The sequence below is a fragment of the Astatotilapia calliptera genome, chromosome 20, assembly GCF_964374335.1.
Source record: "Astatotilapia calliptera chromosome 20, fAstCal68.1, whole genome shotgun sequence".
Classification (NCBI taxonomy): Eukaryota; Metazoa; Chordata; class Actinopteri; order Cichliformes; family Cichlidae; genus Astatotilapia; species Astatotilapia calliptera.
This window is the reverse complement of record NC_137441.1, coordinates 7,121,462-7,146,188: the sequence shown is the minus strand read 5'-3', so window position 1 is coordinate 7,146,188 and position 24,727 is coordinate 7,121,462. Positions and strand designations below refer to the sequence as shown.

The following is a 24,727-nucleotide window of genomic DNA, read 5'->3' as shown; positions in this document are numbered from 1 at the left end:
TGGACTCATGCTGCTCATGCCAAATTCTGATCATCTGCAGCCTCAGTGAAATAAATTGAGATTCATCCGACGTTTTTTCCTGTCTTCAAATCTCCAGTTTTACTGATCCTGTGCCCACTGCAGGCTTGGATTTCTGTTCTTGGCTGACACAGCCTTCTGCTGTTGTAGTCCATCTGCCTCAATGTGTTGTTTCACTCTGAGTTGCTTTTCTGCTCACCAGGGCTGCACAGAGTGGTTACCGAGTTACCATAGTCTCTCTGTTGGCTCCAAACACTCATTTAACTCTAGAGACTGTTGTGAAAATCCCAGCAGATCAGCAGTGTTTAAACCAGCCTGTCTGGCACCGCCAATTACGCCACAGTCACCGAGCTCACATTTTTTCCCGTTCTGATGTTTGATGTGAGCATTAACCGGAGCACCTGACCTGTGTGTGCGAGATTTTATCCATTGTAGTACCGCCGCATTCTAATCTGACTGGATAATCACATGATTATCCAGGTGTGCAGGTGTTAGCCAAGCTGTATTTTTTTGGCTTTTTTCACAGCAGATGTTTCATAGCAGGGGAAGCACAGGTGTAACCGATTGCACCGAAAAACAACTGTGCTGTGTAGTTGAGGTAATTACAGGGTCGTGGTATTGTTCATGCTGGTTCACTGTCATGGCTTACTGGGATGTTTGTTGGAAATGAGCCATCGCTACCAAATCTGTTCCTGCTATGACAGTCCAAAAGTCTGCTATGTACTGAAAAGGCTTCAATTAAAATATGGTGATGTGGTCATGTTTTCGCACATGCTGTAATTATGATTAATGATGGAGAAATATACGTGCAGCGTATTTCATAATGTAACAGCACATATGCAGCATCACAATCAACAGATGTCCATGGGCAATGTTTCTGGGCTAAATCTGGCTGAGTGAGAAAAGTCTTTTGTTTTCAGACTGGTATAAAATATCTTTTTTAATTTTCTCTCAAACATTTGAAGAGGCTGAATGTTGGAGAGCTTAATCATGCAGGAGGGGCTAAGTGTACAACAATAGAAACCAAATGAGGCGCTTTGGGCATTTGACGCCTCCAAAATGTCAGGTTTTGGATATGTTATAGATGGAAGGATGTGCTGCAGATATTACATGTCTAGGCTTGGGAACACCTCAGTATCCCAGCAGGAGGAGGAAGTGACTGCTGCCTCTGATACCTGGACTTAGATAAGCAACAGAAAATGGATAAATACCAATTTATGATTTCTGCTGTTTAGTGCAAAACATGCCTAAATGGTACACAGCCATTATCAGATCAGTTGGGTGTGTTGTGGCCTGCTAATAGTACTGATTTCTGACTAGTTATTACTGATACTCATGTTTTCTAGTTCTGACTTCATATATTGGCACTAATCCTTCTTGTACTTCCTTTCAGTTTGGTAATATTATTTCATTTTCATTTCTGTCTTGAGTTTATCATTCCAGTCTCCCCAGTGTCAATTTGTATTGTGTTCAGTTTGAGTTTTCTTGTCTTTGTATTTCGTCTGCTGGTCTTATTTTCTGTTTTACTTGGGTTAATCAGTTCCCATCCCTGCGACTGTCTTGATTGTTCTCATTTCCTCCCCAGCTGTCTTGCCTAATCTACCCTTTGTGTATAAATAGTCCTGTCTTCCCCTTATTCTTGGTCACTAGTGTGCCATGTCTGTGCTCCTTGTGGGTAGCTGGAATTAGTTTTTGTTTTTTTCATCAGCATAAAAAATATGATTAATTTTTCTGTCTTTTTCCTCTTTTTAAAATCTGTTTTAGTTTCCAAGTCTCTGTGCTCTTCACTCTGAAGGAGGCTTTATTATTCTCAAGGCAAAATTTCACTTGCAGTCAGTGTAGCTACAGGTGATCTAGACATCCAAGACAAATGCAGCCATTGTTACCAAAATTACTGTTATTATTTTAGAATATTGACATTTTAATCACTGTAATGTGAAAGATTCTTTTTTTAAACTTTCCCCTTTTCAACAAAATGTATGAATTGAATGTTTGAATGTCTGTCAAAGTTTTCATTTTATGGGCAAGTTTATGATTGGTGGGAGGAATGCTGTGCATGAGTATCATGTCGTATAAGTGATGATGACTGATGATTACTACCACTAAAGTAATCCATTGCATTACAGTTTTACCAGTGGACAAAAATAATGTGGTAGAGTTTGTTTGCAAAGAAACAAACACTCTGCTTTTACCTTCTTGCACATGTTGGTTGGATATGCAGCTGGAGCAGCTGGATAGTGTAGTGGTAAGACTACACACCTTTGGAGCGGGAGTTGCAAGTTGCAAGTGATTCCCACCCGGTATCCAGTGCTAAAACCAAGCCCAGGAATGGCATGGCTACGTCTGCAGCCTGTCCGCAGCTCGGACATAGAGCATTTCACTACATGTACCCTGTATGATTTGTTGGTTATATTTCATTAGTCCTATTTACTTCCTGAGTTTATTTACCTTTTGTTGCCACACAGTTTCCTGATACCGAGTCTCTCCAGGTACAGTCATCTCCAGTAATGTGTGTTAGAGTCACAGCTTGAGCTTAAATCTAGCTTTGTGCCATTTCTGAGCTGTAGCATTGGCATCTTTGTCTCTCTCAACACAGCTCACAGTTGCTTCTTCAAAATGCTAAGAAGATCATCTTAGCAGCAACAGAAAGTTAATATCACCCAACAGGGGATTGGATTGGCTGATTCCATTATTCAGCTGCATGTCAAGTAGTTGCAGGAGACAGAAACCTTAAAGGTGTCAGAAACTGAAAAAGAAGCTAAAAGCTGTTTACTGAGTGCTAAACTTACAAAGTATGATAAAGTTTCTTTGAGTAAAAAAGTAATCGGAGTAGAGCGGCACTTGTATCGAGTTCTGTTTGTTCTGTATTCCTTACATGTCTCCGGGAGTGTGTACAACAAGTACAAAGTGAGTGCAGCACATTCACTTTTTTTGGGATAGAGAGGGGTAAGAGGCACAAGGCTCCTCCCTGAGAGTTTGTGAAAACATTCCAGCAAAGTGAGAGCGGTCAAATAATCGGAAACTCTCCGAGTGGCCTCTTACTCTTTCTATGCCTCTCACCTTTTTGCATGTGCAGCTGAAACTTATTCTTCTACTGCACGCCACATATGAGCGTTGATGGGTTGTTTGACACTAAGGACAACTCTGCAGAGGCAAACATCAACCCAAAGAATCCTCTAAAACTTGGAGAAAGAAAGAAACTCAGCTGTTCCATTGATCGGCTTACAATGAAGCTGCTGTTTGCCCTCCTCATTTCCACTGCCTGGACTTTCACTGGTGCCCAGTATTACTACCAGGGGCTGATGGATTATCTGGAGAACAGATTGTTGGCTATTGAGGTAAGAATCGACTGTCCTTTAAGTGACTTATGCTTTAAATGGCAGCTCAGATCTCTGTGTAGTCATAAAAACATCATAAACAACAGTTGACTGCCTCCTCCTCTTTTTTTGATTTGAATTTAATGCCTTTCCTAATGCAAAGCAATTAATGCGATGTCTGCCCAGCTCATCAGCTCTACAGCAGCCTTCGGGGGGAACATCATTTGATGCATGCAGCCCTCTCCTTCTCTGTCCAACAATATTACATTTTCTTCAGGGTTTAAGATAGTGACACACCAGTAATGAGTACAAGCCCAACCTTTGTGGCTGTGGCATCAAACATCCCAACAGCCTAACCGAGAAATGTGTTCTTCAGAGGTAGAATGAAGCTGCAGTAAACAAAGAGCCTCGAGGAAAGAATCGAATTACCGAGTGTTCAGTATTGTTTTTCTTTAAAGTGGCTCTCATGAGGCTACATGTTATATCAATGTCATGAAAGTTTGTGCAAGTCAAACACTTATGTTGACTTGAGGATTAAATATCTGCTCACCTAAGGGAGTAATTTAAATAATTCCTTTATTCTTTCGGTTTACATTTACAGAGTCAAACTGTGTGGCTCCGTTGCAACGATGTCATCCTTAAAACTGTTATAAGCGTGAAATAAATACATTTAAAATTAAATCCCACTCACTTCCCCCCTGTGGTCTCAATTCCAATATACTGGCTCAACCTTTGCATTGATATGAACACGGCAATTCATCAGCAAGCTTTCATTGAACTTTCCTTTCCATTTGTCCACAGGCTCACAGCAATGTAAAGGAGGAAGGAGGCAGGGGAGCTATCAGTTATTACATCTCAGTCTAAATAATTCACCTGTCACTCTCACTGTGTCAGTCATGTGCTGAGAAATACAGTGCTCCTTTCTATTTAGTTTAGGAGATAATTGATTGATTGAAACAGGGAAATCTTACCCTCCCACAGTGTTTATAGTTGGAAACACGACTGAGTCTTCGGCTGTAAATGCATTATCCTTACCAATGTGAAAAATACTAATATACTAGTTTCTAAAGTTTACTTGCTTACATTCACCAGCCACTTTTTTAGTCCTCCACGGCCGCTATACCCTCTACAAAATGCCTTGTGTAGATTAGTCAGTGAAGCAGACTGATCAGCCATCTATCCTCTTATCTATCCTCATACATCCTCTATACAAGGGCGTAACCATCGCTATCCTTGCATCTGTCCATTACCAGCCATTTCCCACTCAAGTTTCTTTGTTTCTTTTCCTTCTGACCAGATGCAGCTTTCTGCACCATCGTTTCATCGTCCAGCTCATAAACACACCACACTGTGTTTATGAGCTGAAAGAAACAATTTCCTTGTTACTGAAACCAATTCTAAAGATCGATTTCACTAACTCATCTACACTCATTCTCCACTTTATTCTCAAAGTGATTAATAACACATTTCTTCTTAATGTGGCACGAACACAAAGTGCTGGAAACATTCCTCTGAGAATTTAGTCCATATTGACATGCTACTGACATCTGTCCAGCACATCCCTGAGGCGTACTGTTGGATTGAGATCTGGTGACTATGGAGGCCATTTGAGTACAGTGTACTTATTGTCATGTTCAAGAAACCAGTTTGAGATTATTCGAGTTTGAGACATGGTGTGTTATCCTGCTGGAATGAGTCATCAGAGGATGGATACACTGATCATAAAGGCATAGGGTGGTCAGCAACAATACTCAGGTAGGCTGTGGCATTTAAAGAACTTGTATTAAGGGGTGTAAGTGTGCCAAGAAGATATCCTCCAGACCATTATCTATGCTTTCACATTATTCATGCCACATTTGCAGCAGAACTTGAGACTCATCTGACAAGGCAAAACTTTTTCAAGCTGCCATTCAATTTTTGGTGTCAGTTGCAGCTGACTGTCCTCGTACTTCTTTCTTGCTTGGGGTTTGTTGTAGATGAACATTAGAACCAGGTATATACCTCAACTCATTATTCATCTGTCAGCTTGCTGTCAGTTATAACTGTAGAAATGCACAGATGTTGCGATAAAGGAACCATTCATTTACTGGTATCTTCCAATATTTACAGTCTCAAGTGTGATGAATTCGATAGCTCACTGTAAGCAAGCCTTAGGTTTATGATTGTAACTTTTCATAAGTATTCTGCGTAGCAATTTAATACTATCTGTTTAATTGTGCCTTTTATTGAGGCAGTGCCATTTAGTTCCATTTTAAGCTTAAAATAGTCAACATGCTAACTGTCCAAAGATGGACATTTGGGTTATAAACCTGAGACTTGCCTGAACTCAGTGGAGTGTTTCCAGTTTTGGTCTCTGACTGGTGAACCACAATGAGAAATGTCATGCTGGTAGGATACATATTGGGGGATTGGGGGATTAGGGGGATTGAAAATTGAAATTACATATACACAGACTCTATTCAAGTAACTAGCCATTACAAAGCAACGTGGCAAATGGAGAAAAATAGAGCCAGATCTGCAGCAGCTAGAAGATCAAGATAAAGGTGGCACAGAGGACATGAGCCTGCAGGCTGAATGTGGTTTGAATGGTCATTTTATTTGCATTCTTTCACCGATTTAACCCTTTGTGTTCAATATGTAACCAAAATTACAAAACAATATGGCATTTTAAAACCATACACCAAAAAGCAAAAACATGGTTACTTGCGTTTCCTTAAAAAGTCCTACCACTTCTTCAATGGGAAAAATAATAAAAACCCTTAAGAGTTTAAGGTGAGTGACTAAATTATTTTAGAGATCTTGCCAGTCAAACCCACATCGGGAGCAAAAATTACTTCTGCTAACTTTTCCTTCTTGTTCATGTCATGACATATAAATGTATTCTTTCCGAAAATGAAATCTTATTTTTCCTGGCATTTATTTCCTGCAAGTTACTCTTCAAAGATCATTTATCTTGTGGAACACTTCCACAACTTCAAATCAAATCGCAAGAAATTTTACTTTCAAAGCCAAAATCTCTTCCTCCTACATCTCTTCTATAGATGCAGTTGTGTGTCCAATTTGCATTCAATCTGCAGCAGGTTGCATCCACATGCAATAAAAAAACTCCACCAAAATAAATCACAAAATGACAATGCTATATACTTCAGAGAACAATAGGCCAGAAAAAAATGTTTCACTGATTAAGTTCTAATTGAATTTTATTATTCGATTTAAATTTAATTAACTGCACAGCCCTACAAAACACTGGAAGAAAACTGCATAAAGTGATTTGCAAATGAAACTCACAGATCTCTTCCACCATGCTTTTATTCTGAAGGTATTTTCTTAAACTTCCACTCCATAACAGCACAGAGAGTTTGTTATCAAACCTGTCCAAATGTAGACTGGTTTTCAAAGGGCACCAAGGAAGAATTGGCTCTAACAATACAGTCCTGGGCACAGATACTGTGTTGGTGTAAAATAAGTAACAGTAGCACTCAAAATAACTGGGATTAATTTTCTAGATGAAATGAATGTTTGCAAAGATACTATAAAGATGGACAACATCAAAGCTTCCTGGAATTAAAACCAAAGCATCAAAGAAATTTACTCTGAAACCACACAGAGTGAGATTGGTCATCAAACAGACTCAAAATTTTACATCAGCAGCAGAAAATGGACAGGATACATTGTTTATACTGTTTTCATGGCAGGAATTTTATTTTGTATCAAACTGATGACCTCAGCGTTTGCTACAGTGTAAACACAGTTTTTTTCCTTGTCATCTGGTTTGAATAAAAAAGAGACAAAAACACATATTCCAGTACATTTTTACACTTGTGTTGCTTTCTGCACGTCTGACAGGACCGCATGCAGCTGTGGCATGAGCAATCCCATCGGTACCACACAGAGATGAAGGATTTCAAAAAGCTGACTGCCGAAGCCATGGATGGACTAAAGAATCACCACAGCATGCTCTTCAAAGACTTGGAAGGAGCAGCTGCTCGAGTGGACCGAGTGGAACAAGAGATGGATTACGTGGAAACCCAGATGTCCCCTCGGGCCTGCACGAACAGGGCAGATAAGGTAGTGGAGCAGGAGGCCTGGGAGATGGAGGAAAGCAGAGGTGAGGAAGAGGAAGAAGAAGAGTGGGAGGAGCTGCAGTCTAGAGTCTCTGGTGAGCTGCGGGGTACACATACATCTCAGCAAAAATGTCTTCTTCAGGTCTTTGATCTTTTATTTTAATTCACAGTGAAGGAATGACACAGTCAGATCCTTTGGGATGTATATATTTAGAGCTACACATCTACAGGACCGGGTTCCACACCATTCCTTATGCAGAGAGAGTCTCGGAAGAGCCATGCCTCTGGAAAATGGGAAACAAACACGGCACTGTTACAAGTCATTTAGCAGAGTGCTTTGAGTCACTGTGCAGTCATGTTTTCCAGTAGAATTCTGGCTTTATGCAACTCATTTATTTCCGCAGAGCTACTCCCCTGTTTGCACTGTTTGAGCGCAGCGTTTGTCATTATAATCATCACGTCCCAAGGCGAACTGCTGCAAACGGTGCTGCAATACAACTGCTGCACTGAGTCATTAACTCAGGTAATACTAGCTTGGTTGAAATATGATGTAAAAAGTTGTGAAATCAGTTTTTAATTCCTACTCCACGTTGGCAGATTTAAGTGAATGTGGCACATTAAGCCGAAGATGTATAATTTTTTAACTTAAATGGTTCCAAAAACTAAAATCCCCCAATGATAGATCATTAAATTGCTTTGGTGCCATTTACTCTCCTTGCAAGGCAAATGAAAAAAGTATTGATTTCTTTATTTTACTGGCTGACTTTACAAGCCAATCAATAACACATTAATTCAAGGATTAGGCTGTAATATCATAAACCCATTGCTTAGGCTCATAATGATGGTCATACACAGTATTCTCAAAATCAAAATAAAGTCTATGATTGAACAACAGCCTTCTATATTAGCTTTTGTGTGCAATCTATTCATGGAGGGAAGGACAGAAAGTGACCTGAGGTCAGTGACATTATTCTCATGTTCGCCGGAATGATCTCTGCACACAGTTCTCCATTGTGAACGTCTGTGAAGTGACCCAGAATGAACTTTACTGCATTGTAGAGACCCAGTTCAGCTTCTGCAAGCACAATGCTGGCATACATGCCATTGGGGCTTCCGTTTTGTGTATATTTTGGCAAAAGAACGATATTAGTCTTCTTTCTCTTCATTCTGCCCTTGTGCTGCACTCATATGAGTCTGAGCCCAATTCCCCGACTGGTTTGAATTTGCCTTTAATTTAGAGAGCCAGATAGAAATGACCACAGGCTGCTGGGTGAAAGGCTGCAAATACACATTTTAGTTGAAGAGTTGCACTTTACTGAAACATGCTAATGAAACTAAATAGGAAAAATATGTTTAAATTATGTTTTTATTAATTCCACTGTTTTTTTTTACATTTCTATATATTTATACAATTCTATAATGTCTGTTTTGACATGAGGTTTAGAATATAGATGCAACTCTTTCCAGCTGTTTTCCAGTTTGGTCTGTTTTATTTCCCTTTAACCAGGTAATCAGTCACATGGATTACAGTAAGAAAAGCAATTACACTACACAGACAATGGCACATTAATGAGGGTCGATTAAAAAAATAGCTCAAACTTACATCCAGCAGCTCTCTTGTGAAACAAATGGACTAAGCGAACTTGTGATTTTCATGTTACAGTCTCAGTGTTTCTTGGAGCAACTGAATAAAAGCGTTGTTCTGGTGGCAGACAACGCAGACATGCCATGTAAAAGTATAAACAGTCTATGTTGTAGGCTCTGCATAGATTCATGTATAAGGCTAAGTAATCTTATAATCAGTCTATGCTGTTAACAGAGTGACAGTGACAATAATGTTGTTGTCACAGGTGTAATTTATGGAGGTGTTATCACTACATTTTTAGTTTACAGCTTTTGTTATTTTGTTATTGCTTTTGCTATTATTATTATTATTATTATTATTATTATTATTATTATTTGTTTTTTTAAATGAAACTATCAGAGGGTATTTTTTTCTGTGGTAGTAAAATTGTAGAGGAACAGTATGATGGGCACTGCAGTAAAGGTTATTAAATGTTATATTTTGTATTAGGTACTTTTTATCTGAAATGATATTTCAGATAACCTGAGATAGTTACAGCTTATCATATAAACATTTCAGGTTTCTGGCATTTTCAAACAGGAGGTTTGTTGTTGCTTTTTCCTTCCTTCTAGAGGAAATTTTGGGGGTTTGTTGGGCAGGTCTGGGATATTTACTGGAAATGGAAATGACCTGCAGCACTAACAAAAATAATGTCTGGTATTATTAACTGACTGGCAAATATGATCTGCAACTGGAGCAGCTGACTAGATGGATGTACTGGTCAGTTAAAAATATATGTACATAATTTAAAGTATATGCAGTATATGAATAGTCCATTAATTTAAAATAAGTGAACATAACCAGTGGCTCTTTCCACTTCACCAATATCCTCTTCTGTGTGTTTTTTCTCTCGCTGCAGACTGTGTGGAAATAATTTCTGGCATCCGATCAGTGAAAATCATGAAACGAGTGGGCAGTCCCAAGGGCATGTGGACCAGAGACCCGAGATCCTCCAAGGTTTACATTTTTAATGGCACATCAGGAAACACCATCTACCAATTCAAATCTGTACTTGACTTTTCACGCTCCCTGGGAGTCACAGGCAGCAGAAGCATCAGGCTTCCCTCTGAATGGAGCGGCCCTGGTAGCGCTGTTTACAATGGCTATTTGTATTACATAAAGCAGGAGGCTGAAGCAGATATGCAGGTGGTTAAATATGACCTTCTGAGTGGCTCAGTGACAGAAACTGCCATGTTCCCTGTGGAGGGCCGTGCCACTGTGTACAACCTCAATCCAGAGACTGTTGCAGACCTTGCAGCAGATGATGGGGGTCTCTGGCTCTTGTATGCCCCCAGTGACAGTGAACCAACCATCAGCCTTGCAAAGATGGACGCTGCCACTCTTGATATAGAGCAAATCTGGGACACTCGATGCCCGCGGGAAAATGCAGAGGCGGCTTTTGTAGTGTGCGGGACTGTCTATGTCGTTTACAACACCCGTCTGGCCAGTCGCTCGCGGGTTCAGTGTGTCTTTGACGTCAACGACATGGTGCTCAGTGAAGAGGCTCCACTCATCTACTTCCCCAGGAGGTACGGGGCCCACGCTAGTCTGAAATACAACCCTGAGGAGAAGCAGCTTTACGGCTGGGATGACGGCTACCAAATTATTTATAGACTGACCATGAAGAGGAAACTCCTGGCTTGACAGCAGAGAAGTGGTGTCATATTTTCAAAGACATATAAAAAATAGTAACAGGGAATTTATATAGCCTATCCACCTTTTCCCTATTCATGTGATACTTTGTTTCTGCAATAGTTAAACCACATAACATCCCTTTCTTCTCAGAACTTTAAGGGTTCTTTTTAAACTATAGCCTTTTTACACTTTGACTAGAAAGCTAAGATTTGCATAAATTTAGATTTTTGTCTCATTTCTAAAGTGTGTTTTTAAATAAATATGAATGTTTTCACAGAAAATAAATGATAAGATGACATGCTAATTACTGGCCTTTGGCTGTGGTTTCACATTTTAACTGAAAGGAAGGTTATCTGAACAATTAAAGAGTGCACCTTTGAAGTAAACGGAACAAAAACTTCTGTCCCCACCAAGAGAACCTATTCCTCTTATAAGTGTGGTGTCTGGTCTTACTATCAAGTCAACAACTTAGAATTTCTAACTGTCTTCGAGATGCGTTGGAAATGACTGTGTGAACTTCTGCAAAAACAAAATAAAAGGAGGTCCAGTGTAACCTCTACAAGGCAAAGCTGACACATTTTTAAGGAATCCACACAACTGACATTTTTAATAGTTGTCATCATATTTCTGTGTGCATAAAATCTAAGCTGAGACATGTAATACCTTCAGTGTGTCCTGGGTGTATTCTGGGGGCTCATGCCTGGAACAGCTTATTTAGGAGTTGCCCAGGAGGCATCCCACCCAGTCAGATACCAAAACTGCCTCAGCTTCACAGAGATGATTCATATCATGAAGAATATCATCTACCGCTGCCATTTCCAGTTTAATAAAACATACAGATTCAGCAAGCGCAGGCTTCACAATCTTTGTCAGGGTAATGAGAAACTAGTTCATCAGTTGTTTTGCTAATAAACACCTTAATCTTCATCGATATATTTAATCCCCAATTGATGTCATACAGTGCTGAAGACTTTTAATTCAACTTGGATTTCTTTAAATTCTTCTATTGGCATGCCTGTTTTTTTCTGAGCTCAATGCTTTACTTTTGATTTTTATATTTTAATATTTTAATCAAATTTGCCATTAACACATAGTTTTATGTGCAGTGAGGTAATACTGTTATTTGATTGTAAAGAAATTCCTCTGTCACTGGTCATTGCCAATTCGTGGTAAATATGATGATCACTGTATTAATTTATTACTCGTCCTCACCAGAAAAATGAAGATGTCCAGCAAGATGCAGGAGACTGTCAACATACATAAAAGAATAATAGACCAGTGAGACTCTTATCTTGTCATTTTGCATTAAACAGTAGAACATTGAGGGATTTTTTAAATTTGTTTTTTTGTTGTCTGTGCGCCTTTCTGTCACCAGTTTTTTAATAAAATTAGAAGTTCTTAGGTAGCCCATTCTTCTGTTTGTGATGTTTGCTGGTGGCTGGAAAGCAGCTAATATGTGAATTAATATCTGGTGGTAATTTTGACTTACACCCAAAATAGAAATAAAAAGTTTAAGACAGGCAGTAGTGTTATAATCTGTCTGATGTTCAGAAATACAATCTAATGCTGATGTCGAACTGAACCATTTTATGTGCTTAGTTAAGACGAATTCAAGCGCCAGCTAATCAAACATCGTTTTTCTTTAAACGCCCCAGTGCTGCCAGCAGCCAATCAAAACCCATTATGTAATTATCCAGAGAGTGGGATAATTGCTTATACAGTTTAACATCTCAATAAAGGGGAAGTTGATTATTGCATCTTGCAATCACCCTATTTTACTCAAAAAGGGTTTGCTCATGCTAACTGATAGTGGAAGCTCAGTTAGGTGAGCTGTGAGTGTTTGGTAGTTGTTGCTACGATGATCATGTGAGCAAAGATGCACCCCAGATGTCACGTGCTGAAACAACATGTATGCATGAATCTTCAGTCCTCCAGATCAGTGCGTTTTAAATCAAGCTACCTTTAGTATGTCCCATTTTTTAAGCAGGTCATTCTGGTTATTTGTTTTGGCAGATGTCAAATTACACACGACACATTCCCCAAAGGTCTCCTGGGATCAAACCAAAGATCTTTTGCTTTTGAAGTAAATGTGTAAACCACTGCACCATGCAGCCACTACTGAAACACACTTTAAGTAACAATGATAAACTAATATGCTTATGTTTTTAGACTTCTGGCATCAGCTAAGTAGAACTATCAGTAACAGTTCTCACGAAAATGCTAGAGAACACCTCTGAGGGTGATCTGAAGAAGTGGCCCGTAACAAACTCGAAATAACAAATTCAGTTAGTGTAGCGTGAAGAGGTTATTATTTCTCTGCTCTGTTTCTGCTCTTAGAAAAATGCTATTGTGGATTCTTGAATAATACGTGCTCAACTGTTGCAATGTGGAGTGTTAATAAGCAGAACACTTCCTTTATAACAAAAGAAAAATCAATGAAGTAGCCAAACATGCTAGTGAGCATTATTGGAGGCCTTTTCTTGAGGTCACCTTCCCACTACTTGGTGAAAAGCTGATCATATTGACCCCTTATAACTCAGTTTTTACACTCTCACGAACACGAATCCAGTAGAATCAATAACTGAAGGCTCATTATTCCTGCAATGCAACATGGATAACAGTCTTCCAAATCCACATAAAGGAAATACAATATATACAGAGCTTAGCTAGTATCTTAAATAAAAAATGACACAAAACAAACAAAACTATGAAAATGCCATTCAGTTTATTAGAGCCTGTCAAGTCCTAACTGCTGTGTGCTGTGTGTGTGTGTCCACCCCTCATTTAATTCGACCATTAGATTCAGTCGGAATCCCATTTCCTCCGTGCTCAGTCCTGCTTGTTAAGCCGCTGGCTGTGTTGTCATTATATGGTGTGTTTGCCAGAAAATTCTCAGCACAGAGCCTATTTTGCAGAAGTCTTTTAATCAAAGAAAAGAAAATCATGTCACAGAACTGATAACACATCACGCCCCATGGGAGAAAAAAACAACAAGCAATTTTCTGATGTGGATTTTCAGACTTGTTAAGACACAAAGAAGGCGGTGGAAATACTCTATGCCATTTCAGTTTTTTACACAATGGTTCACTCAGCGTTTGAATCTCCATAATGATCTAAATTCTAAAAGGAACCCATAATAGACATTTGTCTGAACTAACATTTTCTCAAACATTTCTATTATTACATATACAAAATGCCCGATAAAAAATTGGAAATTCAGTGCTATCATAACAGTTGGAAGGGATATGAGATCATATCAAGAAACATTACAATATTAGGCAAAGAAGGAAGGTCTTTAAACAGTCCATAAACTGAGGCAATTGATTTAACAGATTTTATCTACTATGAAAACACACCACATTGTTAGACCATCATAAAGTACGTTTTATAAAAGAACAGAAACTACATTATAATATTTCAACACATGTTTCAGATTTTACATTTAAATAAGATATTAGAAATCGATGAATATTGGTGTTAGTCTACAGAGGAATTTCACCATTGAAAACTGCGTGGATGAGAGCAAATTTCAAACATCTGTGAAAGGGGTGTTGATGCTATGATGGATTACACCAAGCACAAACAATAATGCACTGACTCACTCTCATGGTAACAAGTGCCAATTAGAGAAATGCCACTGCTCTATAGATACTGACCTGTCCACCCATCAGCTGCCCCCGCTTTGTCATCCCAGCCTCTTACGGAAATACAGCAGTATTAAACTGCTCTCTCTGGGTAAACTTCCCATGAAGGAAATTACTAAAACAGGCCCTACTCGGTCTGCTGAATCCATCTGCTCATGTCTTGATATCTGGACCCAACTTTTCAATGACATTTTCACAGACTCTGTGATAAACAGCATGTTCATTGTACAGCAGCCTGCAGTTTAAGTATTCCTTTGCCAGAGATGTCTAGACGGTTGAGTGCCATTGCCAAGAACATTGTTAAATATTAGATTAAATTTGCTGTAGGCTGATGTTATAACACAAAATTACTATTTAATAAATGGTCCTCATGTCAGAAAATTTTTTTATCTGTACAAGCCCTACCAAATATAATCTTTAAATGTTGTCTGTCAGCCTCGCTGCTTAACATTTACTCTGCATATTATCATGTCTGGGCTAAATGTCCTGATTTTAACTCCAGAAAATTATGAAATAAATGTTTATTCTGGTTACAAAGCTAAAACAAAAAATCCCTAATTATACAATATTAGCATAGCTTTAGTTAAATTTTGTTTTGTTTACAAAGAGTTGTGTATGAGCATGCAGCAGGTAGGCAGAAAACCACAGAATATCTTTATTAACAAGGGTAACTTGTAGTAATAAAAAATAAGAATATAGTTGCCAGAAAAAAACAGTAAAATAGGTGACTATTTTTCACTGGATTTTTTGCTGGATAGCTAGCGCTCATAACCAGAGATAAAATAACATGAAAGTCAGGTTAGTATGATAAAGGAGTTTCTGTGTGATTGGGGTCCACGTTAAAAAGCAGATGCACAAGTGGTAGACTAAAAATACATCCTCAATGAGAGCAGTCCGGAGGTTCACCACAAAGTAACCTTGAAGGAGAGATTGGCCTATTAAAAAAAAAAAAAGTACATTGTGGGGGGTCCAAATTCATAGGCTGCATCCTCCTGACGGTCTACGTGGACCGGGTCCTCCTTAGGCCGGGTAGACCGGAAGTGAGCGGCTGTGAAATTGAACAGTCCAGCCTTCAGTTTTGCGTCACCAGCTGTCTCGGTGGAGTTTAATAAACTTGGCCATCTGCTCCTTTCTATCTAAAATATAACAGGACACTGACGTAAATTCTCGATCATTCACACGTCTGTTTAATCAGTTTTCCGTTTGACGTTTATTCAGCTGTGTGAAAACTATAACTTTAATCTCAGCCAAACTGATTTACTCACGAACAAATAAAACAGTAAAAAAAGCCAAACAATAACATTTTAAAGTTATCTAAGCGACACATATATAATGTTTAACCTGAGTAGCGAAAGACCGCGGGGGGTTTGAAAATGATGTGCAGGGAGTTTGCTGTTATCTAGCTAGCTAGCTATCGAGCTGGTGGGTAACAGACGCCTCCGAAAATGTCGGCGCACTTTTGCAGATGTGTGATATCTTGATAAACCAAGCAGAGTTTACACGCCCACATTCTCGCCTGAAAATATCTTAAAAGTTTATTTTGTGACCCAGAAAGATTAATAAGAGTAATATTAAAACTTAGTAGCGACCGCCATTGTTGAAAACTGGAATTGGCTGGGCCACACTATGAATTCTGGGACATGGTGGGCCAGGAAGGACACGCCCGACCCATCCTTCTCTGCTGTAAAAGGCTGATGGAGTTTTGTCGTCACCACACCTGGTGGGCAGGTGGTGTGGACATCTAAGTCTGTTTATGCGATAACTCAAGAATCACATGACCTAGGAGCTTCAAATTGATATCATACGTGCATGTACAAAACATCTTGTATAAAGTTGAATTTCGGGGACCTTGACCTTGGAATCTCAGTGGCCTCGGCGTAAAGGTCCATGACGAAATATTTTCAGTTAAAAAACTGCTTTTCATCTTAATAAGTGTCAAACTTGATCATAAGAGAGCAGTCAAGGCCATGCCGGCAACCAGCTAGGAACTATGAAATGGCTTGTATTCATTTTATGTGATACTGCAATTTGTGCTTCATTTTGCTATCTGCCCTGAATAAAAAATACATAAATAAATAAATAAAAACCTGCCTGCTGCAGCATACTATTAATCTTAGGTGTTTTTACAAATGCACTGAAAGTTCTGGGTGCTGACTTTTTCTAACTATTATATGATGGAGAATCTGTAAAAGCTCAAATATTTGTTGCATTAGATGATCTTTAACCTGTCAGCTCCTCAGTACAAAGTCTGTATGATAATTGATTGTGCTAATTTGGGAGTGATGCAGCTAACAGTCCGGAAGTTTCACGGCTTCTGAATGGTTGTAATGTCTCCTGCATGATCTGTCTAGTCTTTGTTAAAACCAAAAGGTATCATTTCTGGGAGTGACAGAACTTCAGATTATGTCATATTGTGTGATCCATATGAGAAAGGACAGCTTAGGTAATTTCCTGATTTGGTCTCCTGACATTGTTTAAGTACTTGTGAGAAAACTAAAAAAGTCACAGAAATCAGTTAACGTTTGGGGGATTAAACAATAGACTGTAAATAAAAGATGAACATAGCCTCCTTGTTTGAAAAGTGAAGCCAATATGGAAAGTGCCTTAGGCAAGTTTTCTTCCAATAAATAGTAGAGGCTGACTCATCAGGTTGCAAGTCTACAGGAAGAAAAACCCTTCTGCTCAATGAGTCTCAGTAAACCTCTTGTCAAATTTGCCACTAGCATTTAAAACAATAAAGTAGAATGTGCTTTATGTTGGCCTAGGCTATGATTGATGAGCAGTATTTGGGTCATTACTCCAAAGTAATACATCACACATTTCTCATTACTTTCCTCATAAGTAATGTAGTACATTACATAATTACTCATTCGGGAAATTAACTGGTTACACTTGCTAAATTAATTTTGTGTTTTCCTTTAATAATCAGCTAACTATATAAACCCAAAGCTATAATGCACAAACTGACACAAATCCCTGTCTCACTGAGGACAAACATATCAGATCTGCCTTTTAGTGTCACCTACAAACACAGAACCTACAATGTGCTTTCTTTGCTAGCTTTTGCATTAGCATGCTATCTGTGCAGATGCCTGCAAAGAGCCAATGCTGTGTGAGCAGTACAATGTGGCTGTTTCTATTGTAGATGTAGTTTGCACTTTGCCATTGCGCTCTTGTTCTTTCGTGCAATAAAAATAAAAGGAATATCCAAAGTTCCACTCCTTAAATGGTGTAGACCATTCTGAGATCATCATTCCAAATCATCTGATTGTTGTGTAAATATACATTTAAAAGGCCATGTTTGATTTGTTTTTGTTTTTTTAATTCTAAAGAAAAAGTGACGCTTTGGAATGTAAGTAATGACAAAATTGTAACTGTAATGTAAGTACTGAATGTAGTACACGAATATGTTAAATTACTGTGATATTGAAAAATGCTATACTAATATATAATAATATTATATAATGTGTTACTTTGGAACATGGTACACCCAACACTACCGATGAGTCCCTATGAGAGTGGAGTGTTCCTCGGTTTCTCAGCATCATCCACCCCTCTCTCAACACATAGGGCTCCAAAACACCAACATGGTAATGGTAAAAATGGGCAGCTTAAAGCTTCACAACAGGACTTTATTAACCAAAGGGTCATATCACGTTGGCTGCAGACATCTTTTATATACAGTCTATGAGCTTAACATAATTGGATATAAAAAAAACCCGAGTTCATAACTTGTTCAAGTAAGTGCTTAATTAAACTTACACAAATTTAGTATCCATTGTATGTAAGGGTTATGAGGGAGCTTGACTGAAATTGCATCATCGTCACTTGTGCAGCATTGCAGCTGCTAGTCTGTAAAGTCAGTACGATAAAGCAATGCAACGATCCGTTCAAAACTGTAACTCGGTATGATGTCTGGAGTAAAAGGCAGTTGTATCAAACATATCAAAGGTGTATATTCCATAGATACGCAGACTGCATCCATCATCTTTTATCCAACTAAAACTTGAGTTACTGTAAAGAGAGCCAATAATTACCAGGGACCAATCAAATTAATAATACTGATACAGATCAAACATTTTCTCACATCAAATATCCTCCAAATGCCACATATTACAGATCCAGCCTAATTTATCCCTGTAAGTGAATCCAGCAGTATAATTAGACAGCATAAACATCAAGAAAGTTGTTTTTTTCATTTAATATTTTAAATCCTTACCACCAACAAGGCTACATAAATTAAAGTCATTTTTTAAATCTAGCCTTATCATTATATTTCTCTTCTGTTTTTTTCTGTTTAGATAAAACATACATATGGTAACCAGCAGATGCCTGTACATAAAGCTATACACATCCACCAAAATCAGATGAAAAAAATAACATAAAAAAACACAATATGTGACAAAAGTGTTTCTGAAAGGTGTTTTTCTCTGAAAGAAAACATGAGCGTTGGTGGGAGTTTTCACCTGGATAAGAGGGTGAGATTGCAACATCAAACAGAGAAAGAGGTAAGGGTGTGTAAAGTGTGCTCGCATTTTCACTGTTTACAGAAACCTTTGCAGCTCCCTCTGTGAAAACGTTTGTGTGTCAAAATAATATTTTGTCTTTTAAAATCTGGCTGTGCCTTTGTGTGGTAATTTAACCTCCTACCTCTTACGCTGAAAATGGACAAAGACCCGAAAAAAATCTGCAATGCAGCCAATTTGCTCTGCTGTGAAGCCCAATAATCTTGCAGCTTTTCTTCTTTGTCATGTGAAATGTCTGCTTTTGAAAACACACCAAAGCTGCAGTTTGTCAGGCTGACAATATATTAGTTTCAGTCTGATTCAGCCTCTCTTCAGTAAGATGGAGATCTGATAATTGCTTCTGTTAGTGATGAAACTGGAAGTACAGCAAACTCAGCTGGAGCATCACAAACAATAACGAATGGTGGAGTGGTTTTATATCTAATATTTCCAAAATGCTACACTCAGCATCATTTATTCTTATACAGCTGTAGAGTTTTGAAAAAGCTTCAGATCTCTTAAGGTCTTCTCCTTTTCTGCTGAGGCCATGTCCTCAGCTTCCCTCTGTGAAACCTCCACTGCTTTCAAGGAGTGATATCCCACTGAGCTTTTTTCTTTTTTTTTCATCAAACGTCTCTGCAGTGCAATGTTGAATCTTCAGTGTTTAAAAAGTCTCCTGTGAGGACACCAGAATCAATTCGTCTCAGCTCAGACGGCTCAGTATCTGCAGACTGCATGTCCGCCAAATGACTTCGGGCCATCAAAACACCCACGTTTGAAATTGAGGACCCTAAATTTTTACCCGAAAACAGAGTTGGTTTTACACAACTAACTGATGGACGGTAGTCCGAGATCAGTTCTTGGGAGTGCTCTGGGACTAGACTCGAGGAAGGGAGAAACAGAGGGAGAAAGTGGGAGAGGGACACACGCTGGGGTTGTATTTCTCCTCAATCAGACAGACAGGAAGTGGTTTAGCAGGAGGACGGAAACCCCCTTCTGGGCTGCTGGGTCACAGGTGGCTCTGCTCAGGGACTGGCTGGGGGCCTGGGTGAAGGGCAGGAGCCCTGGCTGTCAAAGCTGGCTGTCCTCGCCTTCCACTACAGGGCACACAGACACAAGGCAGTGATTTATGGCACATATGTCGCTTTGCTCACTTTCAATATCGGCCAAACAAAGGTGTCAAATCAGTGTGTCAGAACATTCAGTAAGTGACAAAAAAGTAGCATGAAACCTCAGCACTAAACATACAAAATCTCATCATTGTTTCTTCTTCTGTGCCTTAAAATGTTGAATTCAAAACAAAGAAAGCTCCCTAATCACCTACACCTTATTCCGCAGAACTTTCTTTTATTTTCATTTTCTTGGAGCTATTTTCCAGAAAACTTTCTTTAATGATGCAAAATGTAATAGAGTCACATCTAGCTGTAAAAAGCCTTATGATTTGGCTGCAATTATAATAGAAATAAAGAAAGCCACAGTTGTTATCTTTAGTGCTGGCTTGTGTATAATGAAATTTGCTTTAAATATCCATCAAGTTTTGGAACGGCAATTTCTATAACGCAGAATTAAAGACTGAATTTGTTGCCATGGGTTCAGCAATGCTCTCACTACTTCCTAAAGTTACCATGGTTTTTAAATTTGCTTCATGTGTATTCTGATTGATAATTGCTTTGTAGCTGCATTTGCATTGAAAGTGGACGTGGTATGTGTTTCCTTGGTTCTTTTTCTTATATTCTCATCAGCCAATTGATTAGGTACACCTTTCTAGTACTGGGTTGGATATCCTTTTGCCTTCCATCACCTACAAATAGGTCATGGAAACCTTCAGAGATTTTGATCCATGTTAAAATGATAGCACGACACAGTTGCTTAATACACTTTGTTGGTGTCACATTCTTCATGGGAATCTCCCATGACTGTGGAGGCCATTTGACTCATCATTACGCTCAAGAAACCAAATTGAGATGATTTAAGCATGGTGCGTTATCCGACGTAAGTAACCATCAGAAGATGGGTAAACTGTGGTCATAGGGGCATAGACATGGTCAGCAGCAATACTTAAGTTAGCTGTCAGGTTTAAAAAAATATAATCTGTTACTTGGAGCCCCAAAATGTGCCAAGAACATCTCCCCACTCTATTACACCACCAGCAGTAGCCTGAACTGTTGATACAATGCAGGTTGCTGTTTACATCAAATTCTGATCCTACCATCTGAATTTTGCAACAGAAATCGAGACTCATGAGAGCAAGCAACATTTTCCCGAATTTTCTTATCCAATTTTGGTGAGCCTGCATAAACTGCAGCCTCACTTTCCTATTCTTAGCTGCCAGGAGTGGATGAAATACAGAGTTTGCTCTAGATTAAGAACCAGCACAAGCCTGGTGGGAAAGCTTTAGTAGAAATGTTATTTGAGTTACTGTTGCCTTCCTCTCAGCTTAAAGCAGTTTGGCCAGGCAGCTCTGACCTCTGGCATAAACAAGGCATTTCTGCCCAGAGAATTACCGCTCACTGGATGTTTTCTCTTTTTCTGAGCATTCTCTATAAACTCTACAGATGGTTGTGAGGGAAAAATGCCAGTAGATCAGCAGTTTGTGAAATGCTCAGACCAACCAGTCTGGCACCATCATACCATTTTCAATGTCACTTAAATCACCCTTTATCCCCATTTTGATGCTCACTTTTAGCTTCAGCAGGTCCTCTTGACCATGTCTATATGTCTAAATAAGTTGTTCTGATGTGATTGAGCGATTAGGTATTTGTGCTAATGAGCTGTTGAGCAGGTGTACCCAATGAAGTGGCTGGTAAGTGTATATACAAAGGGGAAAGGCAAAGGTTAACTTTTGAATAAAGCCTTTATGTAAGTAAGCTGTTCTAAAAGCTCAGTTTCATTTTTTTCTACACTTGGCTCCGTATGATGTCAGGAGGAAGGGATTTCTGTAATGTACTAATGTGAGCCAGTTTGATCATAGGAGACCAACCCAAGTACAATTTCAAAATTCTATTATTGAGGATCAGCCAATCGGAAGAAGCTTGGCTTAAAGAAAAGCTCATTAGAGACAGTGGAACAACTGACAGGCTTCACCAAAGTCCGGTATAAGAAACATAGGGATTACTTTCAGTCTGAGAATGAATATATGGAGCTACAGTTTTAGGATAATAGGCCCCATTTGAAAAAAACAGGAAACTTTTAAAAAGTAACAATAATATAGAATATTTTAAAGAAACCAAGCAAATATTTTCTATGTCATTATAATCTTTGGTACACATGTAGCATAATTCTAAGTTTTGACTTCCTACTTGTAAGGTACACATAAAAAGTAAAACTGTGCTGCTTTTTAGTCGCTTCTTAACTTCTATTTGTCAACGTCTTTCTTGCTGATTGTGCTAAGCCAATTTATCTATTATTATTTGTTGTTTGTGCGATGCTAATGCATGTGCCGACAGCTATCATTGCACTAATCGATTGGTCAAGAAGAGTTCCAGGTCCAGGAAGTCCAGGTTTTACAACAATCATGTTTTTTGATGTTTATGGATTTTGCTTTGGTTTTTAGAGATATCAATATTCTCATAAAGAGTACACTTAATTACCTCAATAAGCAGTTTTCCAGTGGCTGCTCCAAAGTGTATTGATGAATGAGCCAAATTAGACAAACAACTAACTTTAAAGTTAATTTGCAAAGCGCTCCGTGGACCTGTGACTCAAACCTCAAGCAGCATCTTTCTTCAAGTCTCTCCTTCAGAGCCCTTCACAGTTTGAATCCTCTTCCCTATAGCAATGTTCCTTAAGTAGGCTGAGAATTACCAGCTAAGCACCCTGATTCCTCATCCAAAATCATAAACACGTACAGAATAATCCATCCTCAAACTTACCTCCTTCTCAGATTTCTTGGGCTCCAGCAGGGGGTGCCAGTGTGCAATGGGCTTCCGCGGATAGGCCAGCATTTCGTTCCAGTGGTCCCTGCCAAGTCCCTCAGCACTGCATCCGACCCTCATCACACCAATGATCTCATTATGACCTACCCTGTAGGGACACATGCATACTGGTATGAATACGTCTGATTTAACTTGAGGTGACATCTCATACATCACATTGTTTATAACTGTAAGACGCCCATTTTGTAATCAGAGGAGACACAAATCTGAGTGTGGTTGTCCCGCCGATTGACGCGGTGGATCTGCAGCTGATCCGCTCTGTGGCAGAAGAACTGACTCGCTTCAGAGCTGATCTCTGCTCTCCTAACAATGTGAAGTGTAAATGGAGGAAACACATAATCCCCGAGATTATTAACAGCACTGGATTTTCTCCTTGCATAATAGCAGACTGTAAAGAAAGCACTTGGGGTCGCACCTCTAATCCTGGTACTGCTCTGCTAATAAGAAAGATAAAATATGATCTATATACATATATATATTTGGGGGGTTTTCCCCATAAAAAATGTCTCCTACTTCAAATGAAATGATTATGTGATTATTCCAGTCAAAAAGAAAGTTTGTGTTTTAAATAGACTTTATACACCAGGACTATAACGTGTATACAACACTAAAAGCATCTTCAGCTCTACTGGACCAGTAGGTGTAGGATTATAAATCAGTTTATAAGAGAAACACGTCAGGTGGAGACTAATTTGGAGGCTGGGCAAAGTTGTCCTGTATAGTGGATATACTGGACAAAGGATGTTGAAGGAGGAGCTGCCGGGCAGAAGACTCATGAATGTAGTGAGGCAGGATATGCAGAACGTCCATGTGACAGAAGATCATGTGATATGGTGAGATGGAGACAGATGGTCTGCTGTGGCGATTCTTAAAAGGAGAGCAGAACAAAGAAGAAGATAGGAGACATCTCATATGAGGCCTCCTTCCTCCTGTCTGTACATAGATGTGAGTATTAAGATCTGTTGGTGAGGAAATGCTCTCCATTTCTAGATGATTGAAGCCTGCAGCTGTGCAATGGTCATTGGTTGTGGCAGCTTCGGATGACCTCATTAACCCAGCTCATGTCAGGCATATTCAGTAGCAGACATTATGGGAATGATGTTGGCAAAAGAGGTGTCTGGATGTGTTAAGAATCCATAAAGACCTACATTACTATGTCAGTCATACCTGTTTTTGTAGTTAGTTTTGTCTCCTCAGTCAGTCACATCTCCGTGTTTGTTTGTCTTTCTGTCTTCTGTAGGTTTGTGCCTGTGTTTCTGTATTATTTATTTCCTGCTCCTGTTCTGTATTTTGTCCTACTTGCCTTATCTCGTTATCCCAGATTTGTTCCCACTGTGTCTCCCACCTGTTTCCTCTCCCCTCATTACCTGGTGTGTATTTGTTGTCTGAGTCTCCCGTCGTTCTTTGTCGCATTCTCCCTGAGGTTACGTGCCCTGTGTGGTCTGTATTGTTTCCATAATGCCAGTTCCATATGTTCTTGGTTCCTGCCTAGTCTAAATTTTTCTTATTTTGTATTTTGCACGAGTTACAGCAATAAAGCTGTTTTTTGAGTCAAGGTTTGTTATCTGCCTCCTGCATTTGGATCCACAGTCTGCCTGTCACACAGCAACATATGACACAGACATGTATGCCAGCATCAACCATGACTGTAGTCAGCTTTAGTGAACGAAATGGCTCTTAGAGCCGAAGTGAACGAGGCGAGCCGGCTCCTTATCGCGAGCTGTGGGTTGTTTTTTTTTTTCTTTCTCACACCCTCTCTCTCTCACACTTTTTTTCGCTTCACTCCGCACGCGAGCCTTGTGCTTTGCGCTGGGAAGAGGGGGGAGGGGCAGTAGTTACACTCGCAGTAGCACAGGAACAGAGCGCGAGGGAGAGAGAGAGAAAGAGAGCCAGGGACATCAACGTCACATTAGAAAGGTATAGTAATCATCCACAACTATTTTCAGTTGCGGATGATAAAGGATTCCGAAAGTTTATTCATGCAG

The 24,727-nt window shown here is 39.3% G+C and overlaps 2 protein-coding genes across 2 annotated transcripts in view; one reads left to right on the top strand and one right to left on the bottom strand.

Annotated features, from left to right (window-relative positions):
- Positions 1 to 3,010: 3,010 nt before the first annotated feature.
- Positions 3,011 to 10,962, top strand: olfml3a (olfactomedin-like 3a). Its single transcript, XM_026155155.2, has 3 exons — positions 3,011 to 3,356; positions 7,182 to 7,494; positions 9,883 to 10,962. Exons 1-3 carry the CDS (start codon positions 3,126 to 3,128, stop codon positions 10,665 to 10,667), a joined length of 1,329 nt encoding a protein of 442 aa, XP_026010940.2. The 5' UTR covers positions 3,011 to 3,125; the 3' UTR covers positions 10,668 to 10,962.
- Positions 10,963 to 13,563: 2,601 nt separating this feature from the next.
- syt6a (synaptotagmin VIa) overlaps positions 13,564 to 24,727 on the bottom strand; it is an 84,552-nt gene continuing 73,388 nt past the window's right edge. Inside the window, exons 6-7 of the mRNA XM_026153692.2 lie at positions 22,680 to 22,830; positions 13,564 to 19,904 (exon numbers count right to left, since the gene is read on the bottom strand). Of these exons, the coding sequence (XP_026009477.1) occupies positions 19,833 to 19,904; positions 22,680 to 22,830 (223 nt within the window). The 3' untranslated portion in view covers positions 13,564 to 19,832. The remainder of the gene's footprint in view (positions 19,905 to 22,679; positions 22,831 to 24,727) is intronic.